Source organism: Hippocampus zosterae, chromosome 17, assembly GCF_025434085.1.
Source record: "Hippocampus zosterae strain Florida chromosome 17, ASM2543408v3, whole genome shotgun sequence".
Classification (NCBI taxonomy): Eukaryota; Metazoa; Chordata; class Actinopteri; order Syngnathiformes; family Syngnathidae; genus Hippocampus; species Hippocampus zosterae.
Genome location: NC_067467.1, coordinates 14,641,211 through 14,667,611, shown reverse-complemented (window position 1 = coordinate 14,667,611; position 26,401 = coordinate 14,641,211). Strand labels below are relative to the sequence as shown.

General features: G+C 41.9%; 1 protein-coding gene across 1 annotated transcript; it reads left to right on the top strand.

Moving 5' to 3' along the window:
* The first annotated feature begins 820 nt into the window (after positions 1 to 820).
* ppl (periplakin) lies at positions 821 to 23,400 on the top strand. Its single transcript, XM_052049615.1, has 22 exons — positions 821 to 1,114; positions 5,877 to 5,979; positions 7,040 to 7,194; positions 7,279 to 7,399; positions 9,399 to 9,524; positions 9,838 to 9,879; positions 10,109 to 10,270; positions 10,721 to 10,828; positions 12,777 to 12,872; positions 13,013 to 13,135; positions 13,210 to 13,356; positions 13,763 to 13,914; positions 14,001 to 14,101; positions 16,215 to 16,372; positions 16,460 to 16,638; positions 16,905 to 17,043; positions 17,695 to 17,888; positions 17,975 to 18,125; positions 18,234 to 18,317; positions 18,407 to 18,523; positions 20,119 to 20,211; positions 20,297 to 23,400. The coding sequence occupies exons 1-22, from the start codon at positions 1,053 to 1,055 to the stop codon at positions 22,967 to 22,969; spliced, it is 5,286 nt and encodes a 1,761-aa protein (XP_051905575.1). The 5' UTR covers positions 821 to 1,052; the 3' UTR covers positions 22,970 to 23,400.
* The last annotated feature ends 3,001 nt before the right edge of the window (positions 23,401 to 26,401 follow it).

The window sequence follows — 26,401 nt, the reverse complement described above, 5'->3', positions numbered from 1 at the left end:
ATCAACATTTATTTAGTTTCACTGTTGTAACGGCACACCGAGGGAAGACCTAACCTCAAAGTGTCCCACGACAAAAATTAGTTTGACACCGCTTTCTTAGAAAGTTAAGCGAAGATAGTACTCGACCAGTGATTCCCAACCAGTGTGTGCTGGCACATTAGTGTGCCGTGTGATCATCAAGTGTGCCACGGGAAATTCTCCGGTGTCAATTATTTGGAGGGAAAATTATTTAATTTCTCCCCTCCCCCAAATGTTTTGTTAATCGATCTATATCAACCACATATAGTAACAGGCAGAAAAATCAAGAACTCTTCCACTAGATGACAGAAGGTACATTTTTAACCTTTGTAACCACTTTTTGTCAGTTGTTTTGCTAAGTTGTGTGTCGTGTTTTTCTCCAATGTGAAATATGTGCCATGGGTCATTAAAGGTTGGGAAACACTGGCCTAGACTTTTATATTGCATTAACACCACTGGACAATTTGGAGTCTTCAACGAACCAACCATGTATGTTTTGGGAACGGGGGAGGAGCCACGCAAGTTTCATTGAGCTTCCACGCGGGAGATGTTGAACAGCAAGAAGCGCTCCTCCACCCGTTTAAGAGTCAATTGCATTCTTTTTTAGGTGAATTACATTGTGTCAAGTCACATTCTTTATGTACAACGCCCTCGTGCCTTGGCGTTCACACAGACATGCATACTAAAGATAATGTCAAGTTGGACCTGTTCAGCCAGTGCGACGCGTCACGCGCGAGGCAAATGCGTGTGCGCGCTCACCTTAGGCCGCGAATGCCTGCGCGTATCCCCGCCCTCTTTGCTGCTTGGCTGTCAACGAGACAGGTGTGGAGCGACACAAGTCAAGTCAAAAAGTGGCTGTTCCACGTAATGAGCGCAGTGTAGCTGGTTGGGCGAGTGTGGGAGGGGACGCTTCGACATAGTGAAGGGTGTTTGGACACAGCAGAGACTCGGCACTCACAAGCGGACAGCGGTGGATCAACACTTCGACGTTGAGCCGACTTTCTGGCAGCGGTGTTTGATTGGAAGTCGCCGACATGTCACCTGCCACCACGAAGAAGAGCAAAAAAAGCTCGATCGTTAGCCCGGTCAAGCAAACGTAAGTTGCCTTTTGCATTTATTGAAGTTAATGTGTGCATTACGTAAAGGCAGGACCCCCGTATTTATCTTCCATTTAATGAAACTACGATGCACGCCGTGCATTCACCTTGTTATTTCACTCAAATTTACCATTTAATAAAGCTACAACGTGAAAATGATTACATGCTATTTAGCTACCTTTACATTCACTGACTTAATGTAACCACATATTATTCATATTTCCAAAATCTGTGTTTTGCATGCAAGTATGCGCATTTCACAAAACATGAACATCAGTATCACCCTCATAGACGTGGGTGTGAGTGTTAAATACCAGCACATTAGCTTGCATGGTTTGCACTGGAGAGAGGGTGTGGCACTATGTTGTAAGGTTGTAGTAACAGGTTTGATAAGTATTCAGCTGTACCTCTTTTGAACGACAATGTTCGAGGAAATGCTTGCGGCCTTTCCCACAATACTGCACTGTGACTAAACCAAGGCTTGCTGACATTTGGACTGACTTTGCAGAGCTGAACTTATTATTATACAATTATAATCTTCATCTCCTCAAAAATTCTCTTTCTGTTTGAATCTGGAGTGATCTGCTCTCTGTCACTCAGCTGCTTGGAGATAGGTTGAAAAGGGAACCTTGTGCTCCTTGTCTTAGGTTTTAGGGAGCGTTAGAATAACGTGAATAATCGAAGTGAGTGTAAAGTTTTCAGAGTACCGTAGTTCACCGGACTGTCATGCGAAAAATATAAGCATTGTATAAGATACTCCACCATTGAGGTGTTTTTTAAATTTTGTGTGTGTGTGTGTGTGTGTACACATACATAGATAGATAGATAGCACGTCAAACTTACGGTGCAGAGGTCGTGGGTTCGATCTTGACTTCGGCCTTCCTATGGTGGAGTTTACATGTTCTCCCCATGCCTCCCCCTTTCTCTGGGTACTTCGGTTTCCTCCCACATTCCGAAAACATGCATGTTTTACTGTACTGGAAATGCATCACAAAATAGACTGAAAGAAACAACATTTCACATCATTACTAACATTCTAATATTTATTAATATGAGTGGTGTTTATAAAAATACATATTAATCTTTTTACTTATATTCTTATTTTATGAGAGAGAGAGAGAGAGAGAGAGAGAGAGAGAGAGAGAGAGAGAGAGAGAGAGAGAGAGAGAGAGAGAGAGAGAGAGAGAGAGAGAGAGAGAGAGAGAGAGAGAGAGAGAGAGAGAGAGAGAGAGAGAGAGAGAGAGAGAGAGAGAGAGAGAGAGAGAGAGAGAGAGAGAGAGAGAGAGAGAGAGAGAGAGAGAGAGAGAGAGAGAGAGAGAGAGAGAGAGAGAGAGAGAGAGAGAGAGAGAGAGAGAGAGAGAGAGAGAGAGAGAGAGAGAGAGAGAGAGAGAGAGAAACGCCCTCACAAGCATTTCTTAAAGTAACGTCTTGATAGAATTTTGGCATATTTAAGTACAGATAAGTTATGATGTCTTTCCCAACATGTACACACTGAGACCATACAGGCGCCAGTAATATTTACTGTGACAATCACAACAAATGACGGCAACAACCACACCTCCTGTGACTTAAATTAGGCCTTTTTGAGCCTTCTGTTCCCAATTATGTTTTCTTCTCCTTCTCTGCGGAAACCTCAGAATTTTGTGTTTCCTAAGCTTTTGTGCCAAGAATTTCCCCGAAACCACCACAACTTTTGAATTAGTGCATGTTTAGAGTAGCAACATGCAAGAAAACCATAACATTTCCTTCAAATGTTCAAACAAAACTGCGCAACCTTGCTGTTTGCCATTTGAAAGCATATTCATGACACTTGCCTTTTTATCATGTGTTCAATCTGACTACATCGGCGGCAAAAGATAAAGGCATGCAAAGGAGAAAAGCTCACACAAGGACCTGTTGGATCAGAACGTCACAGAGAATATTATGTTCGTGTTTGAAGGTTGAAGTATTATGTTTTGTTTGAAAACAACATCTGTTTTTAGCCACTAGCCAGTTAAAAATTGTTCTCGATTTGTTTCATATATATAAAAAAAGGCTGGAATTAAAGTTATACATCCAGATGGAATTATGTAAGGTTTGTTTAATGCTGCAGCTGAGTGGGTGTGGCTCCACTGTGTTGGTAAGGAGATGAATGTGAACTTGTGTTCATAATAGTCATGACCTGTCAAACGCACAGACTGTCAGAGAACGCCACGTTATCTCACATACCTGCTCGCTTAAATGCAAAACCTTGCTTGGGCATGGATTTCATCCACATCTGTGAATTTTTTTTCTATTAATTGATTTAAATCAAACAATAATTCTCACAGAAACTAGCCAAATGTATATCGGGCCATTTTTGTGTTTAACTTGGAAATATTTGCTCTTTCGCTTACACGTGAAATAGTCTTAATAAAGGCAGGAATATTGAATGAAGATATTCATCATATCTAGGCTGATTCTACTTGACACTCTGTCCTCTACGATATGAATACCAAGCGGATACAATACAATACAATACATGCTGATTTATATAGCGCTTTTACAACAGGATAGTCATCCACAACTTTTCACGACAAGCTCTCGTCGCATTGCAATGGAGGGGCTTCGGGTTGAATATAATCACGGTGAGCTCAAATATTGCATACAATGTCACAGTGCATAAGGGATGTGTTTCCTAGTTTCTCAAATTATTGGTGAAGAGGTGAAGATGAAGGCAGCACAACATTTGACAGCAAACTGGCCCAGCTGGTTTTTGCTTCCGTCTTATCTCAGAGCAGACACACCTCACAATGACTGCTATGATTATCCACGCAGAACTCTCTCACAGTGGGCCGGAATGAAGTATGTTAGGCTTAGCTTTAGCTTGAGAAAAGCACAAGATCTACAGGTGGACTCAATGAACTCAGAACAAGTCGAAAAGGCAGCTATCAAAGGCAGTCAGCGGAAACCAAATCAAGGTGCACACTGTACAAGAAGGCTTGAACGCAACAGTTAGGCAGCAGGGAAGATAGCTACCGAACTGGCAACGGGTGGCTCTTCAGACTGGCCTTTATGCAGCAAGGAGTGAGTGTGGCTGACAAGGTGAAGACTGGCAGGTGTGTAGGTGAGACAGGTGCACTAATTAGGGAAACGCCCAGCTCATACTGAATTCAGGGAAAGGTAATGAAACACAACAGAGGGAGGGGCCACACAGTGGACTACTGAGGACAACATAATGTCTTGTAATAGTATGAGATGTTGCAAGTTGAAGCAATTTTAGTAAAAATCAAACGTGATTCGTAGAGGCTCGTCTCTTCTGAGTATGGCCTTAACATACTTAAGGCCTTCTGAGTATGTTTTCATATAGTATGTTTTCATATAGTAATGTAATAGACTTGACTCTAGTTATCGTAAATTAAATTAATTCAAATAGACGAAAGCAAACTTACAACCCAAACTTAAATGTATATAAACTTACAGTTCAATTGCAAATTAATACGAGCCGTTACATTTTAAAGTAACCAGGCAACTTCCAAGTCTACGCTACTTATTCAACCATGACGATGAACAATTTTCTGCGCCATTAACCATGATCACAAAGAATTTCCTGACAGCGTCGAAGCTGAGCATTATTACTTTGATGTATTATTTTGAATCATTGTTTGGTCCATTGGTGTACAGCAGGGGTGCCCAAACTTTTTGGACCGAAGATCTACTTTTCGATCAACTTACCTCCTGGGATCTACCCTTACCGGCACGCACGCGCACACACACGCACACATGCACGCCATGATGAGAAACAGCCTGAAACTGAGGCATGTGATGCCCTTTTGCAGCCTGTTAACTATCGTAGCTCACACCTACAGTTTTAAAGTGCTTCCCTGGGCCCTCCTCGATTCCTATTCATTGCCCATGCCCTCGGTAAATTGTACACGAAGCAAACTCTGAATGAGAATAATGACGATAAAAGATAGAGCGCAACAGCTCTAATTACAAGCTGCAATTGCAGACTGCTAAGCGCAAACAACCTCCGGTGACGTAATCGCGCGTCACCGTAAATTCAAGATTTACCTGCTTTATTTTATTTATTTATTTATTTGTGAAAATGAGACTGATAGGATGATTATGGTGCACCGTACATTAACACAAAAAATATATGTTTCTAACATGTACAAAGAGGGCGGCCCGGTAGTCCAGTGGTTAGCACGTCGGCTTCACAGTGCAGAGGTACCGGGTTCGATTCCAGCTCCGGCCTCCCTGTGTGGAGTTTGCATGTTCTCCCCGGGCCTGAGTGGGTTTTCTCCGGGTGCTCCGGTTTCCTCCCACATTCCAAAAATATGCATGGCAGGCTGATTGAACACTCTAAATTGTCCCTAGGTGTGAGTGTGACCATGGATGGTTGTTCGTCTCTGTGTGCCCTGCGATTGGTTGGCAACCGATTCAGGGTGTACCCCGCCTACTGCCTGGAGACAGCTGGGATAGGCTCCAGCAGCCCCCGCAACACTAGTGAGGATCAAGCGGTTAGGAAGATGAATGAATGAATGAATGTACAAAGAGACACAAATGGTTGTTTTTTTTGTTTTTTTTCTCCTCGACACTCCTCGGATCTACTTGGGACCTGTCTTAGATCTACCGGTAGATCAGGATCTACCTAATGGGCACCCCTGGTGTACAGTACTGTATAACCAGTATGCCACAGTTTTTGCTGGTATATGCAGCAAAGACATTTTGTTAGATCATTGAACGCTGTACTTTTGAAATGACATCATAGTTGTTTTGCTCTCTTGTTGTTTCTTTTAGGAGCATCAACTCGACAGAATTGACGTCTCTGATCGAGAAGCTGCAGAGGAATGCTGACAAAGTGGAGAAGAACATCTACGATGTGGAGGAGAACCTCAATAAGGTACAGAGATCTGAACAAGAAATCTTTCAATGCAGAGATGCTTAAAAATTATCATCAAAAAAGCATCATCCAACAAAATCTTGGTTTAACTCCAAAGTGTATATTTTTGGTTGTTAATAAATTACATTTGGTTCAACGTTTTTTTCACAGCTGAAAGAATTGCGTTAGACACTTGTTTTTGATCACCCCTATGAAGAACCCTGTATAAAGTGCAAAGCTGGGAGTAAGTCACGTATGTTTGTGTCAAAGGTAAATCTGAAGTTGTAACCTTCAGGTTTCAAGCACGTTCCGACTGTGAAAACATAATCAAGCAAGTTGTAAATCCAGTCTTGCTCAGTCACAACATGTTCTGGAGTGATAAGAATCATAACACCAAAAAAAAAAAGTACCTCCAATGAAAAAATAAATGAACAACTTAACAATATGAAATACATTTATTTATTTTAGATGAATGCATTTTTTCTATGGTTTGCATGAGTGTTGACATGAACAATATATTGTATTGCGGAATCTTCAGATGTAAACGCTACACAGATACTACAAAATGGACAATGTTGATGATGTGTCTCATGTCTGAGTTGCAAACTTAGCATATCACATTCCCCCCCATGATTTCATCAAAAGCACAATCCTTGAGCCCAGATGTAATCATCTTTGGCGCAACGTCCATGATAATCGCTCAGAGGTGGCCTTAATACCCTCATTGCAAAACTGGTGATGGGCACCGCACAAATTAAAAGGCATATTAAATTAAAATTCACGTCAATAGTGGCTTGTCAAGTCATGTCCCTCAAGTCAAAATCAAGTTGAGTCTTTCTGAACCTTTAGCCAAGCATATCCTAAATCGCAAAATTGGCAACTCAAGTCAGACTCTAGTCAAGTCATGTGACTCACCCCCCCCCACACACACGTCTGACAAAGGGAACATAAACATGCCAATGAGAAGAGAACATGCGCTGATTTTAGTTCAGTGAGTAGTTCACACACTGAGTTTGAGAACAAAAAAAATGTCCCCATAGAAATTGTGTTTTGTTTAAACTTAAACTTCTGTTTGCTTCAGGATGTAAGTAAGATCAATGAGGGCAAGCAGCCGCTGTATCAGGAGGACACCAACAAACGACTCCTCAATTCTCTGACGCTGCTCGTCGGCCTGGATGAAGATGCTGTCAATGCCAAGCGCCTTCAGCATCCTCAGGCAGAGATGATTGAACAAGAGTAAGAAATATTCTGTCTTCCTCATTTAATTTCATTCTAAATGACTCACTGAGTTTGTCCGGGCACGTTTTTGTGTATACGTAGCATGAAGCAGCTGCGTGAGAGAGTGAATAAGCTGAGAGAAGACCATGACCGCATCTACCAACTTCTCCGCACTGAGGGGGTGCCCACCATCAACTGGGGCAACATGATGGATGAGAAACTGGTAGGAAGTCTGATATACGGCATCATGCATCAACAGTGGACGTTTTCTTTTGTGAAAGCCATCCAGCAGCCAAGTAATTATGTTTCACAGTTTTTCTCGGTCACTTTGGTCGATTTCTCAAGTTCTCAGTTTCTCATTTCTTTAAACAAGTTGCAAATGCTTTGCTGCATCCATGCAAATGATTATGGGCAATTTTCTGTTGTTTCTGATGTTATCAATTGCTTGTTTCATGTTGCTCAAAATTTATTAACGTTTCTGTTGAATTGTCTCACAACATTTTGGCATTTGTTCATCATGTCAGTCTTTCAATGCAACATAGCTCAACAAGTTGTCATCATACGTTAAGCATATTTCTATATATTCACATTAAACTATTTTTGTCTGGCAAGTCTTAACTTTTACTAATGTTAGGGACATGTGCGACGCATTAAATCAATCAATGAGTTTTCTGAAATCCTTGATATGAAGGGAAGGTAATTGTTGTGATGCGGATGTGATCTTGTGGCCCAAAGGAAGGAAGAGTGCACTGGAATTTTTAACAGCGTTACATGTACAATTTTCCCGAAGGAGAGTGTCCCATGTTCACGTTTCTACTTTTTATGAATTACCGTAAATTCCGTATTACAAGCCGCTATTTTTTTCCACACTTTCAACACTCCGGCGTGTAATATGAAGTGGCTTTTTATTTTTTATTTTCCATCGCGTGAAAAACATGGACCAATAAAATGAATGAGTAGTTTACTGAAGTCCAATGAGATTGTATGACTAAGCACAACTTCCGCTCTTTTTGCCGTAGCGGGGGAAAAATGTGTTACAGTCGACCAATAAAATGAATGAGTAGTACACAGGGATCCAATGAAATTGTATGATTACCGGGAATCACAACTTACTTATTTCAGTATTTCTTCTAACCCTGATCAACATGGACAATACTAGACGAAAAGCAGATGATGCAGCTTTTAAACTAAAAGCGATCACTCTGGCAGTTAAAGAAGGAAATCAAGCTGCTGCCCGTAATCTTGGCATAGGCGAGTCAATGGTGCGAAGGTGGACGCTCCGGCAAGAAGAACTGAGCCAGTGTAAAAAGACAACCAAAGCTTTTAAAGGTGGGCCGTCGTGGAGTTCTAGATTCATGAAATTGAAGTCTGTCTATTGGGGCACGCACAACGTTGTGTCAGCAGCTCCCTCCCAATTACGAGGACAAACTTGCTTCGTTCCGCACATTCACACAAACAAAGATAGCGGAGAATTCCATAAGCCCAGATGAAATCATAAATATGGACGAAGACCCTCTGACATTTGAATTGCCTCTCACTCGGATTGTAATTAAAAAAGGTGACTCCTCCGTCATACTGAAAACAAGCGGCCACGAGAGAACACATTTTACCTGTGTTTTGAGCCGCGCAGCATCGGGCCTAGCTGCCAACGATGATCATTTTTAAGCGGCTGACTATAGAAATAATTTCATGTATCTTTTCCCATTTACATGATTTGCATTATTCTATTTAAAGCCTATTGGGCTGCAGTATTTCTCCTCATAATTACGCAAATGCACATCAAGATCTCTCTTTGTCTGGCCTCTTATGTGTTTCAGCGTAATTTTGTTGTGCAAATGCATTTATCATGCTCATAAAAATATGGAGATTATTTTAACCTTAAGAAATTTTGCGGGTCCGCGTCAGCCGCCTCACCCGGAGGCGCTCCACGGCGGTAGGGACACAGAAGCAAACCCACGCTTTAATTAGATTAAATATTTTAATCGTTTGACAGCTCTAATATATATATATATATATATATATATATATATATATATATATAATAAATTTAGCTTCTGGAAGTCAAGACAAAAAAACTAAGTAAGATTGTTTTGACGCAATGATAAATGCAGTCAAACTGCTGCAACATAATAATGAAGTAGGTAGGTGTCATTACTTTGAATCAGTACAGCAATATGCTTGAGAAAAGTTCAATGTTTGCTTATATGTATCTGGTTTTCTAGGCGAATCTGAGCAACAAAGGCTTTGGCCAGGATCTCCCATCTGTAGAAAATGACGTAGAGGAGCACAACATCTTCCATAGTGAGGTTGAGGCTTTGGCTCCTCACATTTCTGCCGGTGGTGACAAGGTACAAAAAAAAAAGGAAAACCAATGTTTTAAATTAAACTGTTTAAATTCTCAGTTTCTGTCATGAATTAATTATTTCAAAATTGTTCAACAAACAAAAAACACACCATTCGTAAGTTTAAAATTGCTCGGTGAAGTTTGTTGATAATATTGAATTTGTATGGAAACAGATTTTGAGTAAATTATGTAAAAGCAAAACATCTGTTTTTGTTCTATGGTAAAAGCATAACAATGAATATCAAAAACATGAGTCATTTAACCAATGAGAGGCAAACAAAATGTCATCCTGTTATGTTTGGTCTGTATTTCTACAGGAATATGTCAGTGGCCTCCAGATGAAGTACAACAAACTGCTGGTAATTAAAGTCCCACACTATCCTGCTCATGTGTATTTGTACATATATGTACCGCATGCATTTGCTGTATAAAACATTCTCCTTCATAAACTGACATGATCATCATTCAGTAGATCTGCACATCTGTATGTAGCTCGATGGTTTCAGTTTAATTTACCGTAGTCCATGAACTTCCTAAATTTACTTTGAAAGAAAACGTAATTTTATTTTTAAATTTCCTCCTCCCCAGGCCCTTTCCAGCGATCGCCAGCGCCACCTGCTGAGCCTGCGTGACTACATGCAACGCTGCACCAATGAGCTTTACTGGATGGACCAGCAGGCTGATGAGAGAATCAACTATGACTGGAGTGACGGCAACCTTGATTACCCTGCCCGCCAGAGGCAGTATGAGGTACATGCTGAAAACACAATCAACAATAGTGAAAATTGAATGTGGCAGTATGGTTTTCCAATCCTGGATCACTGGCACTGAGCGGAATCCTGATACATCAGTTTCAAATCATCACTTTTCAGGAGACCAAAAAAACTGCACATATGTTCAAGCAGCATTAACATTGCATCATCAAAAAAGCAAGCTATTTTCAACACTTTACTGTGGACTGGTCTGTAAAGTAAAAAAAATAACACACACGTGTGGACTGACCAATTTTCACTCGGAGGTATCCATCAGCAATAATTTAAATATGTCATTGATAGATATTCATATTTCTCTCTCTCTCCTCTCCCTATCCATCCATCCATATGCCCTTCAAAATTGAACTCCAGTATATGAATAGAATGCTTTCTTGCATTTTCAGAGTGATAGCTTTTTCAGTCAATATTTACCCTTGTGTCCCAACAGAACTTCATCAGCAAATGTTTGGAGTCCAAGGAGGGGACGATCACCAAGCTCAATGAAGATGGAGAAAAGTTGATTGCGTCCAAGCATCCAGGGGCAAATGTTATTGAGGTATCCCTTACGGGGTTTTGTTTTCATTCATCTTCATCTTCCGAGCCTCTTGATCCTCACTAGGGTCGCAGAGGGTGCTGGAGCCTATCCCAGCTGTCTCCGGGCAGTAGGCGGGGGACACCCTGAATCGGTTGCCAGCCAATCGCAGGGCACACAGAAACGAACAACCATTCGCACTCACACTCACACTCACACCTAGGGACAATTTAGAGTGTTCAATCAGCCTGCCACGCATGTTTTTGGAATGTGGGAGGAAACCGGAGCACCCGGAGAAAACCCACGCAGTACCGGGGAGAACATGCAAACTCCACACAGGGAGGCCGGAGCTGGAATCGAACCCGGTACCTCTGCACTGTGAAGCCGATGTGCTAACCACTGGACTACCAGGCTGCCCGTTTTGTTTTCTTTTTCCATAAACGGTCTACTCAGTTTCTTGTGGTTATTTTTGGTACATGAATGTCACATTTGGCAAATTAAAGTAGAAACGGACTCCACATGCCTCAATGTCTTTGAGACAATGAGCAAATAATAAATAGATGACGATTGAATACAATTACTGATCATATAATATATTGATAGTATACATCAGTGGTCCTCAACTAGAAATGCTGTCGGTCCACTTTTTTTTATTTTTTATAAGACCAAGGTCCGGTCCCATGCACGGTGGTCATGGGGAGCAGGGCTATATGCCCATTTAGTATGGTCAAGCCAAGCTTATACAAATCAACACTCCTCACAACCAACCAATAATGGGGTGCATGAAAATAACAGTTATTCACTTTGCCAGTACACAGCAAATAATGAGAGGTATTGTGTTGAGGCAGAGGAACTCTTTTATTTTGTTAAGTTGTGCCTGCTTAATAATAGAAATAGCCCTTTTAGGGAAATAAGACATTTTTTACTTTAACTTTGTTAAACAGTAGTTGTCTTTTTTCCCTTAATTTAACAAAAGCAAAATAAAATACTCATTTAACCAAAATAAATACTAAAAATGAAAACAAAAATATTATTTTCATTTGTACAATTCCCCTTTTCACATCCCCTCTGAAATCATTGAAAAATATATCAGAAGAGGAGTTAAGAACCATTTTAAATACTGACACAAGGGAGCACAGGAATGTGCAGTGCTGTTCTTCCACTAAAGGTGAATGCAATGTCTGAGGCATGCAAATATTATTTGAGGACACCATTGGGATGTTCATTTAACATGTTGCGGTGTTCTGCTGTTAAACAGCTGCAAAGATCCCCGGGTAGACTGGAGCAAAACTGCACACAATCGAAACGTCCCGCGATTTGTCTTGTCTAATTGTCTGTGTGTGTCTCTCCTGTGCTGAAGCTGTGAGCACACTGTGGCGTCGCGCATGCGTCTGTTTCCTGACACAATCATCCATTTTGAATGCGTGACGCTTACGTATGGGCACACCTTAAGTTCAGAGTAGCCAATCAGCGCATCGTTATTGCCGACATGCCCCCGTCTCCAGTTCGTCAAACATTATACACACACAGAGTCGCGCTGCTGCGTCCTCTGCAATACATCTGTTCGTGCACGCAAATAATACAACGGATAATTTTAACAAGCGATCACGGTAATGCGCAGATTATAGTCCAAAAATAGAAAATGTATAAAGTAAAAATCACTTTATAATTTATTATTTTATACAATTTGGCGAGGGTCCGGACAGAGGAGGTCGGCGGTCCGGACAGATGACGTCGGCGGCCCGGTCGTGGATCGCGGTCCGCCAGTTGAGGAAGAGTGGTATACATCATTGTCATTACGATAATATTTTATAGTAGTCTTGTCATGTAAAATAATTCCTAGGGTTAAAAATATAATCCCTCAATTTCTAAAGGACATATGTGCACATGTATTATGTATGCATGTGTTTTTAAAAAATATCGGTTTGTCATTACTGAGACATTTTCAAATACTTATATATTCTTTCCCCAGGCTCACATGGAGGCAGTACATGCTGACTGGAAGGAGTATCTCAATCTACTCATCTGTGAAGAAAATCATCTGAAACACATGGACGAGTACCACAAGGTTGGAAACTGATAGCATATAAGCACTTAAACAAGTCCACACACACACACCCACACACACACACACACACACACACAAAAGCATGCACGCACGCATACAGATGGGTTCATAGAACACGTGTGTATGTTTGTCTGAATTAGTATCACAAGGAAGCACGTGACACCCAGGACCTGTTGAAGCGACTAGACACGGAGGTCAAACAGAAATACAACCCTGAGTTCAAAGATGTGTACCAGACGGAGGGTCTGATCAGAGAGCTTGAAGTAAGCTTTTCTTGTAAGACTGCTCAGCGGTTGCTATTATCTCTACTGAAAATGTCATTTGTATGGCTGTTTAGGACCAATCAAAGGCCATGGACCACTTTGATGAGCGGGTTAAGGCTCTTCAGAAGCGTGGCCTGCAAGTTTTGCCTCTGAAGTACAGACGGGAGAACTCTCAAAAGCTTCTCCCCGTTGAGTCTCTTTGCGATTTTGACACGGATGAGGTACTGTGATAATTCTTGTGAAGTAAAATTTTGTCAGTTCTGTTCTGTTAAGCTGTGGCTGAAAATTCAGCAGACAATTATTAATCGGTATCTTGGTTTTCCTGGAGATAAAGCCACTTTGTCGAGAAAAAGCACGATGAGCCACTAATCGTGTGTACAGAACTTTTTGGATATTATGGTCCGCTTGACACTCAATGGACAGCTATTAATGCTGAATATTTTCCTAAACCTATTTTTTTTTCATTTTGTCTCTACTGGATATAGTATGTACACAAATATAATTCATTTCCAAAATATTTTTGTCTTAAATTATTTAATTATCAGTCACCGGTCTTTGAAGACATTTTTGTTGCCGCTTCAACATCCAGTAAATTTGAATTGTATGACTTATTTTGGGCATATGCAGGGGCAAATTGTACGTGGGAACAGATACACGCTGCTTCGCAACAATGGAACCAAGTGGGACGTGAAGGACGCAGCTGGCCAAAAAGTGTCTGCACCAGGCATCTGTTTCATCATTCCCCCCACAGACCCTGAGGCAGTGGCCCTCGCTGACAAGTAAGTTGGTATTGTTTTACAGGTTCATAATACACCCTGGAATGATAATATAAAGCTGGGACCACTGCAATGTTATGTGTTAACAGTCTGGCGGGACAGCAAAATTCTCTCAAGCACAAGATGGGAGACAGCAAAGCAGCACTGCTGAAGCGCTTTGATGAGCTGAAAAAATCCAGTGGCAGTGCAGGTAAAGCCTACACTTATTTTGCATCTTTTATCATGTATCTCACAGAAATTGCTAGACTAATTTGAGAATAGCTTACCATATACTGACCGGCAAAAGACACTCTTCTATCACAAAATACATCCAACACTCTCCTCCTGACTCCAACCTTTTTGGATCCAGTTACTCACCTCCTTCCCACACTCACTGTTGTTCTGGGCTGTTGATCCTCAGGGCCCTATTTTCATAGACTGATGCCCGTGCGCTCGGCATAAAAAGCCACTTCTCCTAGATGCTTCAATACTTACAGTATATGGGTATGTTACCAGGACCAACTGCTTTTCCTTCTTACATCCTTTTTGTGTCTTTTTGAAATGGTTACCACATTAGACTCTTTTACTTTTACTCTTCTTTCTCTCTCATTTTCCTCATTCATCAATTCTTTAAAATATTCTTTCCTTCCATGCATCAGTCAACACAATTCTATTTCTCTGTCTTTCATCAACTTAACATGCTGCACATTCTTTTCACCTATATCTCACTGTATAGCCAACATGTAAAGATCTTTTTCTCCTTTTTTACTGTCCAACCTACCATACATGTCATCACATGTGTCCTTTTTGGCCTTTGCAATGTGTTTGCGCTATGAATCACCTTCTTCTATCCTTGTCCTTTCAGTGTCCCACTTGTATGCTTTCCTGCACTCCCTGGTTCCACCACCAAGTTTACTTCTCCCTTTTTCCTACCATAAGGCACTCCAAGTCAACCTACTGCCTCTCTCTCTGATCACCTTGGCTGTCGCAGTCCAATCTTCTGGAAGCAACCTACTGCTGATCAAACGCCTATTTCACTTATTTTTGAAAAGTTGCACAGCAATCTTACTTTCTCACCATCCACCACATGATTCTCTGCTCGATCTTTGTCTTCTTAATCTTCAACACCCGCTGCAGGGTTATCTTACAGCGCACCATCCTATGCTGTCGAGCTACACTCTGCCCTACCGCCACCCTATAGTCAGTAACGTCCTTCAGATTACATCTTGTGCACAAGATGTAACCCACCTGTGTGCTTCTACCTCCACCCTTGAAGGTCACACTATGTTACAGCCTCTTCTGGAAGAAAATGTTCACTACAGCCATTTCTATCCTTTTGGGCAAAGTCCACCACCATCTGTCAATTCTAAGGTCATTTCCTGGATACCAAATTTACCCATCACTTCTTTATCAACCCTGTTTCCTTCACCAAATTGTCCATCACAATCTGTACCACTCCAGAGTCTTTCTCTGCCTGGTATTATAAGAACTACTTCATCTGGCTCTATTTCTATTTGTCTTCTAGTTCACATTCTACCTGTGGAGCATAACAACTATTTACATTAACCCTTCCATGCACCCTGTAAACTGATAACATTGTAAACTGTCAACTTTAGTAACCACTGTCCCTGAAAGGGTAAAACACAACACTCTGGATTTCATTTTTGTCACTCTTATCACCTCTAGGAAATGCTTCACTAACTCTTCCATTAAGATAAACCCTACCCCATTTCGCTTCCTATCTACACCATGGTAAAACACTTGGAAGTAAAACACTTCGAGCCTTACTGCCTCTCCACCTGATCTCTTGGACAAACAACATACAGTATCTTTCTCCTAATCATCATGCGAACCGGTTCCCTAGTGTTTCTTGTCAAAGTACAAACACTAAAAGTTTCCACATTCAGTTAAAGCTCTGTGCTTTCCTCTTATCTTTCTGCCCATGAATACATTTTCCACCTCTCCTTTGTCTTCGACCCACAGCAGCTGAATTTCCACCAGCGCAGTAGATAAACACCACCAAAGGTGGTCGTTTTTTAACCTAGGCTGTGACCAATACAATATGGAATTCTTTGGATGAACGCTCATCATTGTTTGACAAAGTCTCAAGCCTGATGCCCTGACTGACACAACCCTCTGCGTTTTGATTCATAACAGAACAAGTGATACAAAATCACTAAATACACAATACATTTTGAGTATTTTCACCTAATGTAGCTAATTACAAACTATGACTAATGGCATGGTGCAATTCAGCTCCACCTCACTGAAACTGACAACCAAGATAATTGTTAGCATAATGTGTTGTGATTTTGTGTCATCAGACAAGCAGGAACAACAATGTCGCCAGATGATGGCTGGACTAGATAAGGTTGCCAGAGACTTGGAAATCCAAGAGAGGGCCGTTCAAGCTCGAATGCGCCCACCACTGGAGCTGAAGAAGCCGCTCCAGGATAGCGGTGACCGCCTGCAGGATTTGAGGGTAATTACAGGACTATAATTGTTGTTATCCATTCTATTTTGAAAGAATTATTGTTAACCCACAAACTCTTACATTTTTTTTCTCCAGGATATTGATATTGCAGTTCATAGAATCGAACCAGAAAAGACCTCCAGAGTGAATGAAGCAAAGAACTTTTTGGTCTCGAATCCAACATGTCCCAGTGCTCCTTACCTTCACAGTAAAGCAGATGATATCAACAGGAAGTACAACAACTTAGAGCAGCTTCTTCAGTGCTCTCATGAAAAGTATGACCCAAAATTGTTGACAATAATTCAAGTTCATGGTGTACCCTGCCTTCTGCCTGGGGTCAGCTGGGATAGGCTCCAGCACACCCGTGAACCTCATGAGAATAAGTGGTTCAGATGATGGATGGATTGACATGAACTATTTCTCACTATCTCACCTACTCCATCAGTATTGTTGATATGAATGTCTTATTTTCAGACCTCTTCAAGTTTGTTTGAATTTCACTAAGCCAACCAGTAAATCACACTTTTTTTTATTTTTTTAGAATGAAGAATTCAAACCAGCTCGAGGCTTCACTTCAAAATGGAAAGGCTTGCTTGTCCGGCTATGAGAACAGGTTGGCCAGGGAGGATGTTGCTCCTTCTGACTTATCCTCGTTGGAGAAAACTCAGCGCGAGCTTGCAGTAAGATTCATCTTCCACTCGAGAAGACAGATTTACATTATCTGTGTCGTATTGTAAATAACAAGAAGAGAAAGATAAGATACTGTGCTACTTATTTTTTTGTTGTAGTTTTTTTTTACATTGTCAACAAGTCAAGTCAACGGTATTTATAGAGCACTTTCAAACAGCCATCGCTGCATACAAAGTGCTGTACATGGAGCGATTTAACATACACAATAAACAGTAAGACGAAATGGTAATAAAGGCGGTAGAAAGCACCAAGCAGCAGTAAAATCATGCTGAGTCGAACGCCAAAGAATACAAGTGGCTTCTTGTGGCTACAAGTTGTCTTGTTCATTATGTTACTGTACCTAATACACATACTATATACTGTAGATGATTTTGTGTTTGAAAGGAATGGGCCAAGTACAGGAAATAATTACAATTTGCAAATGTTTTATAAACAGAAATGAATTTCAGTAAAATACTAGTTGGGAAATTGTGGTAATTATGTCACATTAAATTAAAATATGTGGTTCCTTCCACTTTTTTTCCATCCAGATTCTAAATTGTAGCAATTCACTTCGCAGCAGAGGTTTTTTTGTTCTGTTTATTGTTCGTTTCTCAACATGACTATTTACCTAACTATTGTCTCCCCGTCCACACTGAAAGGATATTGCCTCAGATCTCAGGGCGAAGAGGGCAGTCCTCAATGAGACTGAGCAGAACCTGCGTTTGGCCAAAAATAGTGCAGACCAAATGGCCATAAAATTCCAAGAGCATTGCCCTGACATTGAGAGGCAGGAAGGTGATGTCCACAAGCTAAACAAGCGCTTCAACATCCTCAACAATCAGCTCGACATGAGGTCAGTGGGTCCTGATGAGAAAGGCAATCCAGAAATTCAACTTACGAACCGTACACTTTATTGCTTTCCTTTACACTATGTCACAGGTCTCAAAGTTTGCAGAGGGCTAAGATGTCACACAATAATTATCGCAATGATTATAACAACATGAACAACTGGCTTGCTCGTATTCCAAACTATGAGCCATCTGAAACTGATGACATCAAGCAACTGGAGATCAAACTTAAGAATCAGAGGGTGAGCGCAAATTGTCGCTGAACCTGGCGATGATCAAACATCTTTCACTATGGAACAAGGTTATAAGAGATACAAGTGGGACTAACTATCTCACTGCCTTGTCTGCAGAACTTGCTCTCTGAAATTGCAAGAAAAGAATCCGACATGAACAATCTCTCCAAAAATTGTCGACTTTACCAGCAAGCTATCAAAGTAAGAGCATTTTTCACACTGGTCATAGCTTTGGCAAATATAGAAAACAATCTGCCAATGGTTTTAATCTTAGCGATGGATCTTTGTAGGACTACGAGACTGAAACTGAGAAGTTCAGATCCATATTAGACCTCGATGATGGACTTGTACCTCAGACGTACAAGCGGAGCCGAATGGAATCCCCTGCACTTATAGTCAAAGCCGAGGTGGGGCACGTTGCCAAAGTTTGTTCAAACAGTAATGTATGCACAGTTGTTAGAATAGTGATTCCCAACCAGTGTGCTGTGGTAACCTTAGTGTGTGTGGTGTAAGAGATCTTGTGTGCCATGGAAAATGATCCAATATTTTTTCCAAAAGGTGTTATATATGAATTATATATATATATTATATATATATATATATATATATATATATATATATATATATATATATACAGTATATTACAGTATATCTATATTACAGTATATCTCAAAGCCATCAACATGGCAAAAGGTGCACTCGACCTCAGTATCTACATGCTGCCATTCATACAATGTAAGTCATGTAATGCAAATCTAGACAACATATTTATTATTGCAGTTTTCCTACTTTGTGACATTACCAACAGGTGGAGCATTACATTTTTCTGATGTAAAATGGGTGCCTTGGCTGGATAAAGGTTGGGAAACACTGGACTAGTATATTGAAATGCACAGATACTTTGACGTAAATGTACAAAACAACACAATTTCACAGCCTGTCTGTATATAAGAAAAGCAATGTTGACTAAAAGTTCTTTGTGTGTAGATCTTAACAATATACTGTAATGATTCAGCCATAAACTTCATAAATGCAGACTCTGCGACACGAAACTTTTTTTCCCAGGATGTACTTTTTCCCAATGTCAGCTGAGATATAGGCTAATCACCTATCATTATACGACAATGTCATCACTAGGACCATTGTGATGGACTGGATTATATTGAGACTTTCTAACTTCATATTACCCCATTGACGTTGTGTTTACTTTTGTTTTATCTTGCAGCTTTCATTTTGCAAGCACTGGAATTAAATGGAAAAGCAGAAGCTTTTAGCCACGTTATATGAGAAAGACACTTAAATTAGAGGCTTCCAGAGCACTTCGAATTGCAGGAATAGATGAAATACACATTTTCCACCGCTGCTGTTTTACATACGGATTCACCTCATTAACTTATGCTTGCAGTAGCAACAATCAAAGGGGACCCTGAATTACACTATATACAAAAATATTGTTTCCTTAAATGTCAAAGCTATTTGTCTTGTTGCACTACTTTAAAATCAAACAGAATCTATGGAAACACACCAATCTGCTTACATTTCACACTTTCTAATAATGCCAGTAGATAGATTGGTTTAAAAAAAAAAAAACTAAACCTCAACCATGACAAAATTAAGTAGATAAGTGGAGTTGTTTTTTTATGCTTTATATTTGAAAGGCTTGTGTAATTTGTATAATACAGACACTAGAATCCAGCAGCTGAATAAATCTATCATTGAAACTACTACTCATAATTAATTTAATCTTCACTTAAATATCCATCCGTTTTCCTCAAGTGGCGCTATCACATCCAAGTCGATGTGTGTAAGATCTGAATATAGGTCGAAAGAGTCAGATGAAAAATATTACGAATGCGTGAGAATGATGGTTCACGTTTGTTTATGTTGTCACACACTCGCCCATGCATTCACATACACGCATGATATAAGCATCAATCTGAGAAAGGGGCATGGGGGAACTCATTGTATCCGTTCCGATGACATTTTATTTTTCCCTTTGCAGGAAGCCGCTATTGAGGCCAAATATACTGAGGTGAATGCTTTAAACAAGCAAAGACTACAAAATCTCGAGTTCACCCATAGCCTTCTGAACCAGGTGAATTTGTGCATGACAATGCGCATAAGTACTATCAAAACATCATGAGCATGGATAAAACATTTCTATACACTTTCTTCTTCAGCAACCAGATATCCCTTTGATCCAGTCTTCAAATGTCCAGTCAGTTAATGCTGCAGCCCCAGGAGGGGATCTTTGGAGAATTAAGAAGCAGTTGCAAGATGAGATCCAGAGAAGAGAACAGTTAGAAAAAGAAATTGAGTTAATCCAGACTGAAATATATGTCCTTGAAGGACAGAGGCCTCAGGATACCATTGTGAAGAAGGAGCTAATCAAAAAGGTTCCTGATCCTCAGCTTGATGAGGAACTGTACAAGGTGCAACAGAAGCTTTCAGAGGAACGCCGGGTTACCCATGTTCTGGAGAATGACTTAGAGGTACTAAAATTGAGGCTGCGTGGTCTTGAAACCGAGGTCAAGGAGGGAGCACAGCAATATATGGTGAAAGAGGTTCTCAGAATCGAAAGAGACCGTGGTCAGGAAGAGGAGATGCGCAAACTCCGGGAAGAATTGGATGAGCTCAGAAGGCAGAAGTTGATCAAAGACAACGAGATTATTCAGATACAAAAGCAGTTGACAATTCTAGCTGAAGAGAAAAATAAAGAGCAGGAAGTTATCAAAGAAGAGGAAGTCATAAAAGTACAAAATGACCCCCAACTTGAAACCGAATACAGACTTCTCTTGAACAGGAGACAAAAAGAAGTTGACGCAAGGAAGCAATTGGAAGATGAATTGAAATTTCTTCAAGAGAAACTCCGTAGGCTGGAGAAGGAGAAAGCAATGGCTGAGGAGAAGGTTTCCATTAAAGAGGTGCTTAAAGTAGAGAAAGACCCTGCTCTGGAAAGGGAGGTGGAAAACCTTAGGAGGCAATATGAAGATGAGAAGACCAAACGGAGATCATCCCAGCGAGAAAAAACTGACCTCCAAAGAAAAATTGCCAGTCTAGAGGAGGAGAAGTCCAAGGTTGTGATCCAAGAGAAGATGCGGGAAATTGTCCGTCCGGACCCAAAGGCCGAGAACGAGGTAGCCAATCTCAGACTTGAACTTGTAGAGCAGCAGAGGCGCTATAAAGATGCAGAAATGCAGCTTAGATCTATGGAGGATGAACTGACCATGCTCAAGAACAGGGGACCACTTGTGGAGGTCAAGGAGATGATCAAAGAGGTCATCAAGTACAAAACCGATCCACAAACTGAAAGAGAACTTGAGAGACTTCGCAATGAAATAGTTGACAAAACTCACCAAACTGAGAAATCTGAGATGGAGATTCGCCAACTGAATGACGAAATTCAAAGATGGAAAGAAATGAAACCTCAAGTGCAGACTAAAGAGGTTGTCAATGAAGTGCTGCAATACAGAGAAGATCCAAAAACTAAGGAGGAGGTTGAGCTCCTTAAAAGGAAACTGGCTGATGAACAGTCCAAACGTCTCGAACTTGAGAGAGAAAGATCATCGCAAGAGGAAAGGATCAGACTGAGGAAGATCGATCTGTCTCAGGTCCGTGAGAAGTTTGTTCAGCAGGAAGTGGTCAAGATGGAAGAGGATGCTGTACTCCGTTCAGAGTGTGAAACCTTCTTGCAAAACATTAGCAATGAGCAGAGACAGAAGGATACTCTGAAAGCAGAGCTCTATCAACTGCAGAGATTGAAGGCTGACTTGGAAATGCAGTTGGAAGAACTTGAGCGTGAACGGAGGTTAAGACGTGAAGCTGAATTGGAGATCCAAAGGCTTCGGATCAGACTTACCGAGCTGGAGCTGCGCGACAAAGAAAATCGCGAGAAGGTGACTGTCAAACAAAAGGTGGTCCTGCAGCAGGATCCCCAACAAGAGAAGGAACACTCTATTCTCAGACTTCAGCTGGATGAAGAGAAGCATAAACGCGTCTTGCTTGAGAAAGAATTGAATGCGCTGATCCAGCAGCAGACCACCTTGGAGAAGATGGATGTGAAAGAAAGAATTGTTCGCACTGAGAAGGTCCAGGTTGAGAAGGATCCAGAGGCTGAGCTTGAGATTGAGAACCTCAAGAGGACTCTGGAGGAAGAGAAAAGGAGAAAGAGAGAACTCGACCAAGAGTTGCTAACTGTCACTTCCAGGCTCTCCGAAATTGAGTTTTCCAACACCAAGTCAAGTAAAGAGCTAGACTACATTCGAGATGAAAGTAGCCGTTTGCAACATGAAAACCAAAGACTACAGAATGAAATTCGCAAGCTTCGTTCTGAGATTGAGATCACCAGCAAAGAGACCCAGTTTATCACTGAGTCCGCACCAAGAGAGGATGGCAAGAACCTGGAGTTGAGGCTTGGCTCTCTACAGAGAGAGCTTGCAGAGCTCAGAGGCATCACCATAAAAAAAGATGAGGAGATAGAGAGGCTACAAAAGAGCTTGTCATCTGTTAGAATGAAGAGAGAACAGAGAGAGAGCCATCTGCGAAGGTCTATTGTCGTTATTGACCCAGACACAGGGAAAGAAATGCGACCAGAGGAAGCCTTTAAACTGGGACTGATCGACTGGAAGATGTTTGTCAACCTGCAGAGCCAGGAATGTGACTGGGAGGAGATCACTGTCAAGGGCCCCAAGGGAGAATCATCAGTACTCCATGATAGGAAATCTGGGAAAAAATTCTCCATTGATGATGCTTTGAGTCTTGGTCACATCACAAATCACCAACTTCAGCAGTACATGAACAAACAATTAACCATCCAGGAGTTCGGTGTATTGGTGTCGGGAAAGAGCAAGTAAATCGATCCACAAAAGCATGTTTGGTTTCATGCAATCACAATACGATCGTATTGTTCCATTGTTTAAAATATGTTTGCCTTTTAATAGCTTCTGACTTTGCTTTTGTGGTGAACTGGAAAACACTTCCTTGATTACAAAATGCACTATGTACTTATTATGTACTTACTTATGACACTTTATGGTATTGAAATGAACATGCAGTTACAACCAAATTAAATTACTTTTAAATATGGTCTCGGGAGAATGCCAATTATTGAGCTATATTTTCCTACATTGGGTACAAGGGTATGCAAAACTTATTTCTTTGATTCCCCCTCCTCCCCAAATATAATGCATTTGGACACTGTAATGTTTCCATTACTTGTGGTATTTTACAGGAAATAAAATGTATACTATGTCTATCCCGAAATAAAGTCCAGTTAAACTGAGAAGTGTTTTTGTGTGTAATTAGAATTGACCAATACCTGTTTTGATCAGTGACATTCGGTGAGGTTCAACGCTGGTGAGGCATTGACTTCATGTGTGTGTGTGTGCGTGTGTGTGTGTGTGTGTGTGTGTGTGTGTGTGTGTGTGTGTGTACTATATATATATATATATATATATATATATATATATATATATAGCTATATAGCTCAGTTGGTAAGGCATCGGTTTGGCATACAGGAGACGGTGGTTCGAATCCCGCTTGGGGCAAAAAATGAGCACATAACACCATCCAGTGTGGGTCCTTGGGCAAGATCCTTCACGCTAATGCCTACCTCATACAATGATGAGAGACAATAAGACGAATGACATGCCGGCTCAGACGTCGCCCGGCCAAACAAGGTCTGCGTCAGGTGCTGGGGAACCAGAGCACCTTGATGAAAAATGGGCTACTGGAACAAAGCGGAGATGGGCGAGATGCGATAACATGGCTCTGTTGGAATGCTACTACTCAAGCAACCCTAGCCAGAGGGGTTACATGCAGAGAATGTGGGCTAAATGGTTACTTCGAAACCCACAGTCACGGTTGACCGCGAAACAACTAGTAGCTCAGTGTTCCAACATCCACAAACGGCAACTGCTGTCACAACTTGAGATTGATGAGGTACAACGCAGGTTCCATGGTGAAGGGCCCCAGGCTGCCAGATCAGAGGAGGAGGTCATACAAGAGATTGGGAGGCAAGCCCCAATGAATGCAGATGATGAGATTGGATGGCCAGCCCCAATGAATGAAATGCTGAGGGAGGCAGCAACTGACCTGAAAGCTAAGATCATGGCGAGAATGAAAGCTGGGCAACCTAGAAACCGATTACAACGGCTATGTGAAGTACCATCTGAAAGTCTCATAGAAAGTGTGAATGCAGCACTGAGGGCGATCCCTACCGTAACGATCACAGAAACCAATGAGCTGATATACGCTTCAGCATCAGTGATCCTGGAGACTCTGGGCTATAAGAGCAACCATGGAAGCCATGAGATACGTTACCCACCATGGAAAAGACGGTTGGAGGCTAAGATCAAGGTGGCCCGGAAAGATGTGAGTCAATTAACGGAGGCCCAGAGAGGTGTGATGAAAAGGCCGATACCCGAGAGGTACATCCAGATGACCATACCTGAAGCACTCGAAACTGCCAAACAAAGGCTCCAAGCCTTGTCCAGTCGCCTAAAGCGGTACACGAAAGAGAATGAGGCCAGACGAATAAACAGGCTGTTCGCAACACAACCTGCGAAAGTGTACGCTCAGTGGCAGGGTCCTAACAACAGAGCGGACCCACCAAGACTGGAAACTGAAAGGTACTGGAAAGGCATATGGGAGAAGGAGGTTGCACATAACAGCAGTGCACAATGGCTGGTGACCCTGAGAGAGGAGCACAGCAACCTCCCTGAACAGAACCCGGTTACCATAACAGTGGCAGACATACAGGAAAGAGTCTCAGATATGAAGAACTGGACAGCACCAGGCCCGGACATGGTCCACACCTACTGGCTAAAGAAACTCACAGCACTCCATGAGCGCCTAGCAGTACAAATGAACCAGCTGCTGAGGGATGGGACTCACCCAGAATGGCTAACCGAAGGGTGAACCATCCTGATCATGAAGGATCCCTCAAAGGGTGCAGCCCCATCCAACTATCGGCCAATAACCTGTCTCTCCACAACATGGAAGCTCATGTCAGGCATCATTGCGGCTAAGATAAGTGGACACATGGATCAATACATGAACGAAGCACAGAAGGGCATTGGTAGGGATACCAGAGGAGCCAAACATCAGCTCCTGGTTGACAGAACAGTCGCACAAGACTGCAGGTCCCGACGTACCAACCTGTGCACAGCTTGGATTGATTACAAGAAAGCCTATGACTCGATGCCACATACATGGATCACTGAATGCTTGGAGTTGTATAAGGTGAACAGGACCCTAAGAGCCTTCGTTGCGAACTTGATGAGGATGTGGAAAACCACACTTGAAGCCAATGGCAAGCCACTTACCCAAGTGTCCATCAAATGTGGCATATACCAAGGTGATGCACTATCCCCACTGCTGTTCTGCATAGGACTGAACCCCCTAAGCCAAGTAATCACCAAGACAGGCTATGGATACCGCCTCAGAAATGGAGCTACAATCAGTCACCTCCTCTACATGGATGACATAAAGCTGTATGCTAAGAGCGAAAGGGACATAGATTCCCTGATCCACACAACCAGGATCTACAGCAGCGACATCGGGATGTCATTCGGGCTTGAGAAATGTAGTCGGATGGTGACTAAGAGAGGAAAGGTAGTCCGCACTGAAGGGGTCTCACTCCCTGAAGGAACAATAGCAGACATTGAGGACAGCTACAAGTACCTTGGTATACCACAAGCCAATGGCAACCTCGAACTGGCAACAAGGAAAGCGGCTACGGACAAATACCTCCAGCGAGTGAGGCAAGTCCTAAGAAGCCAGCTCAATGGCAAGAATAAGACCCGGGCAATAAACAGCTATGCCCTGCCAGTGATCAGATACCCTGCAGGAATAATAAGGTGGCCAAAGGAAGAGATTCAGACCACGGATGTTAAGACCCGAAAGCTCCTAACCATGCATGGAGGGTTCCATCCCAAATCCAGCACCCTGAGACTGTACGCAAGCCGAAAGGAAGGAGGCCGCGGACTAGTGAGTGTGAGAGCCACTGTCCAGGATGAAACATCCAAGCTCCATGAATACATCAAGGAGAAGGCTCCAACGGATGACGTACTCAGAGAATGTCTCAGACAATGGGGAACAGAAGATGAGGCGCTGGAAGAGGGACCATCATGGGAGGACAAGCCCCTACACGGGATGTACCACCGGACCATAACTGAAGTGGCTGATCTCAAGAAGTCCTATCAGTGGCTAGAGAGGGCTGGCCTGAAGGACAGCACAGAGGCACTCATCCTGGCTGCTCAGGAGCAGGCCTTGAGCACCAGAGC

Excerpts from the sequence above, each read along its gene's own strand:
- ppl (XM_052049615.1), top strand. The coding sequence starts at position 1,053 with ATGTCACCTGCCACCACGAAGAAGAGCAAAAAAAGCTCGATCGTTAGC. Across the intron at positions 5,980-7,039 it reads TGGAGGAGAACCTCAATAAG|GATGTAAGTAAGATCAATGA; the intron begins GTACAGAGATCT and ends TGTTTGCTTCAG. Across the intron at positions 14,102-16,214 it reads AAAATCCAGTGGCAGTGCAG|ACAAGCAGGAACAACAATGT; the intron begins GTAAAGCCTACA and ends TTGTGTCATCAG.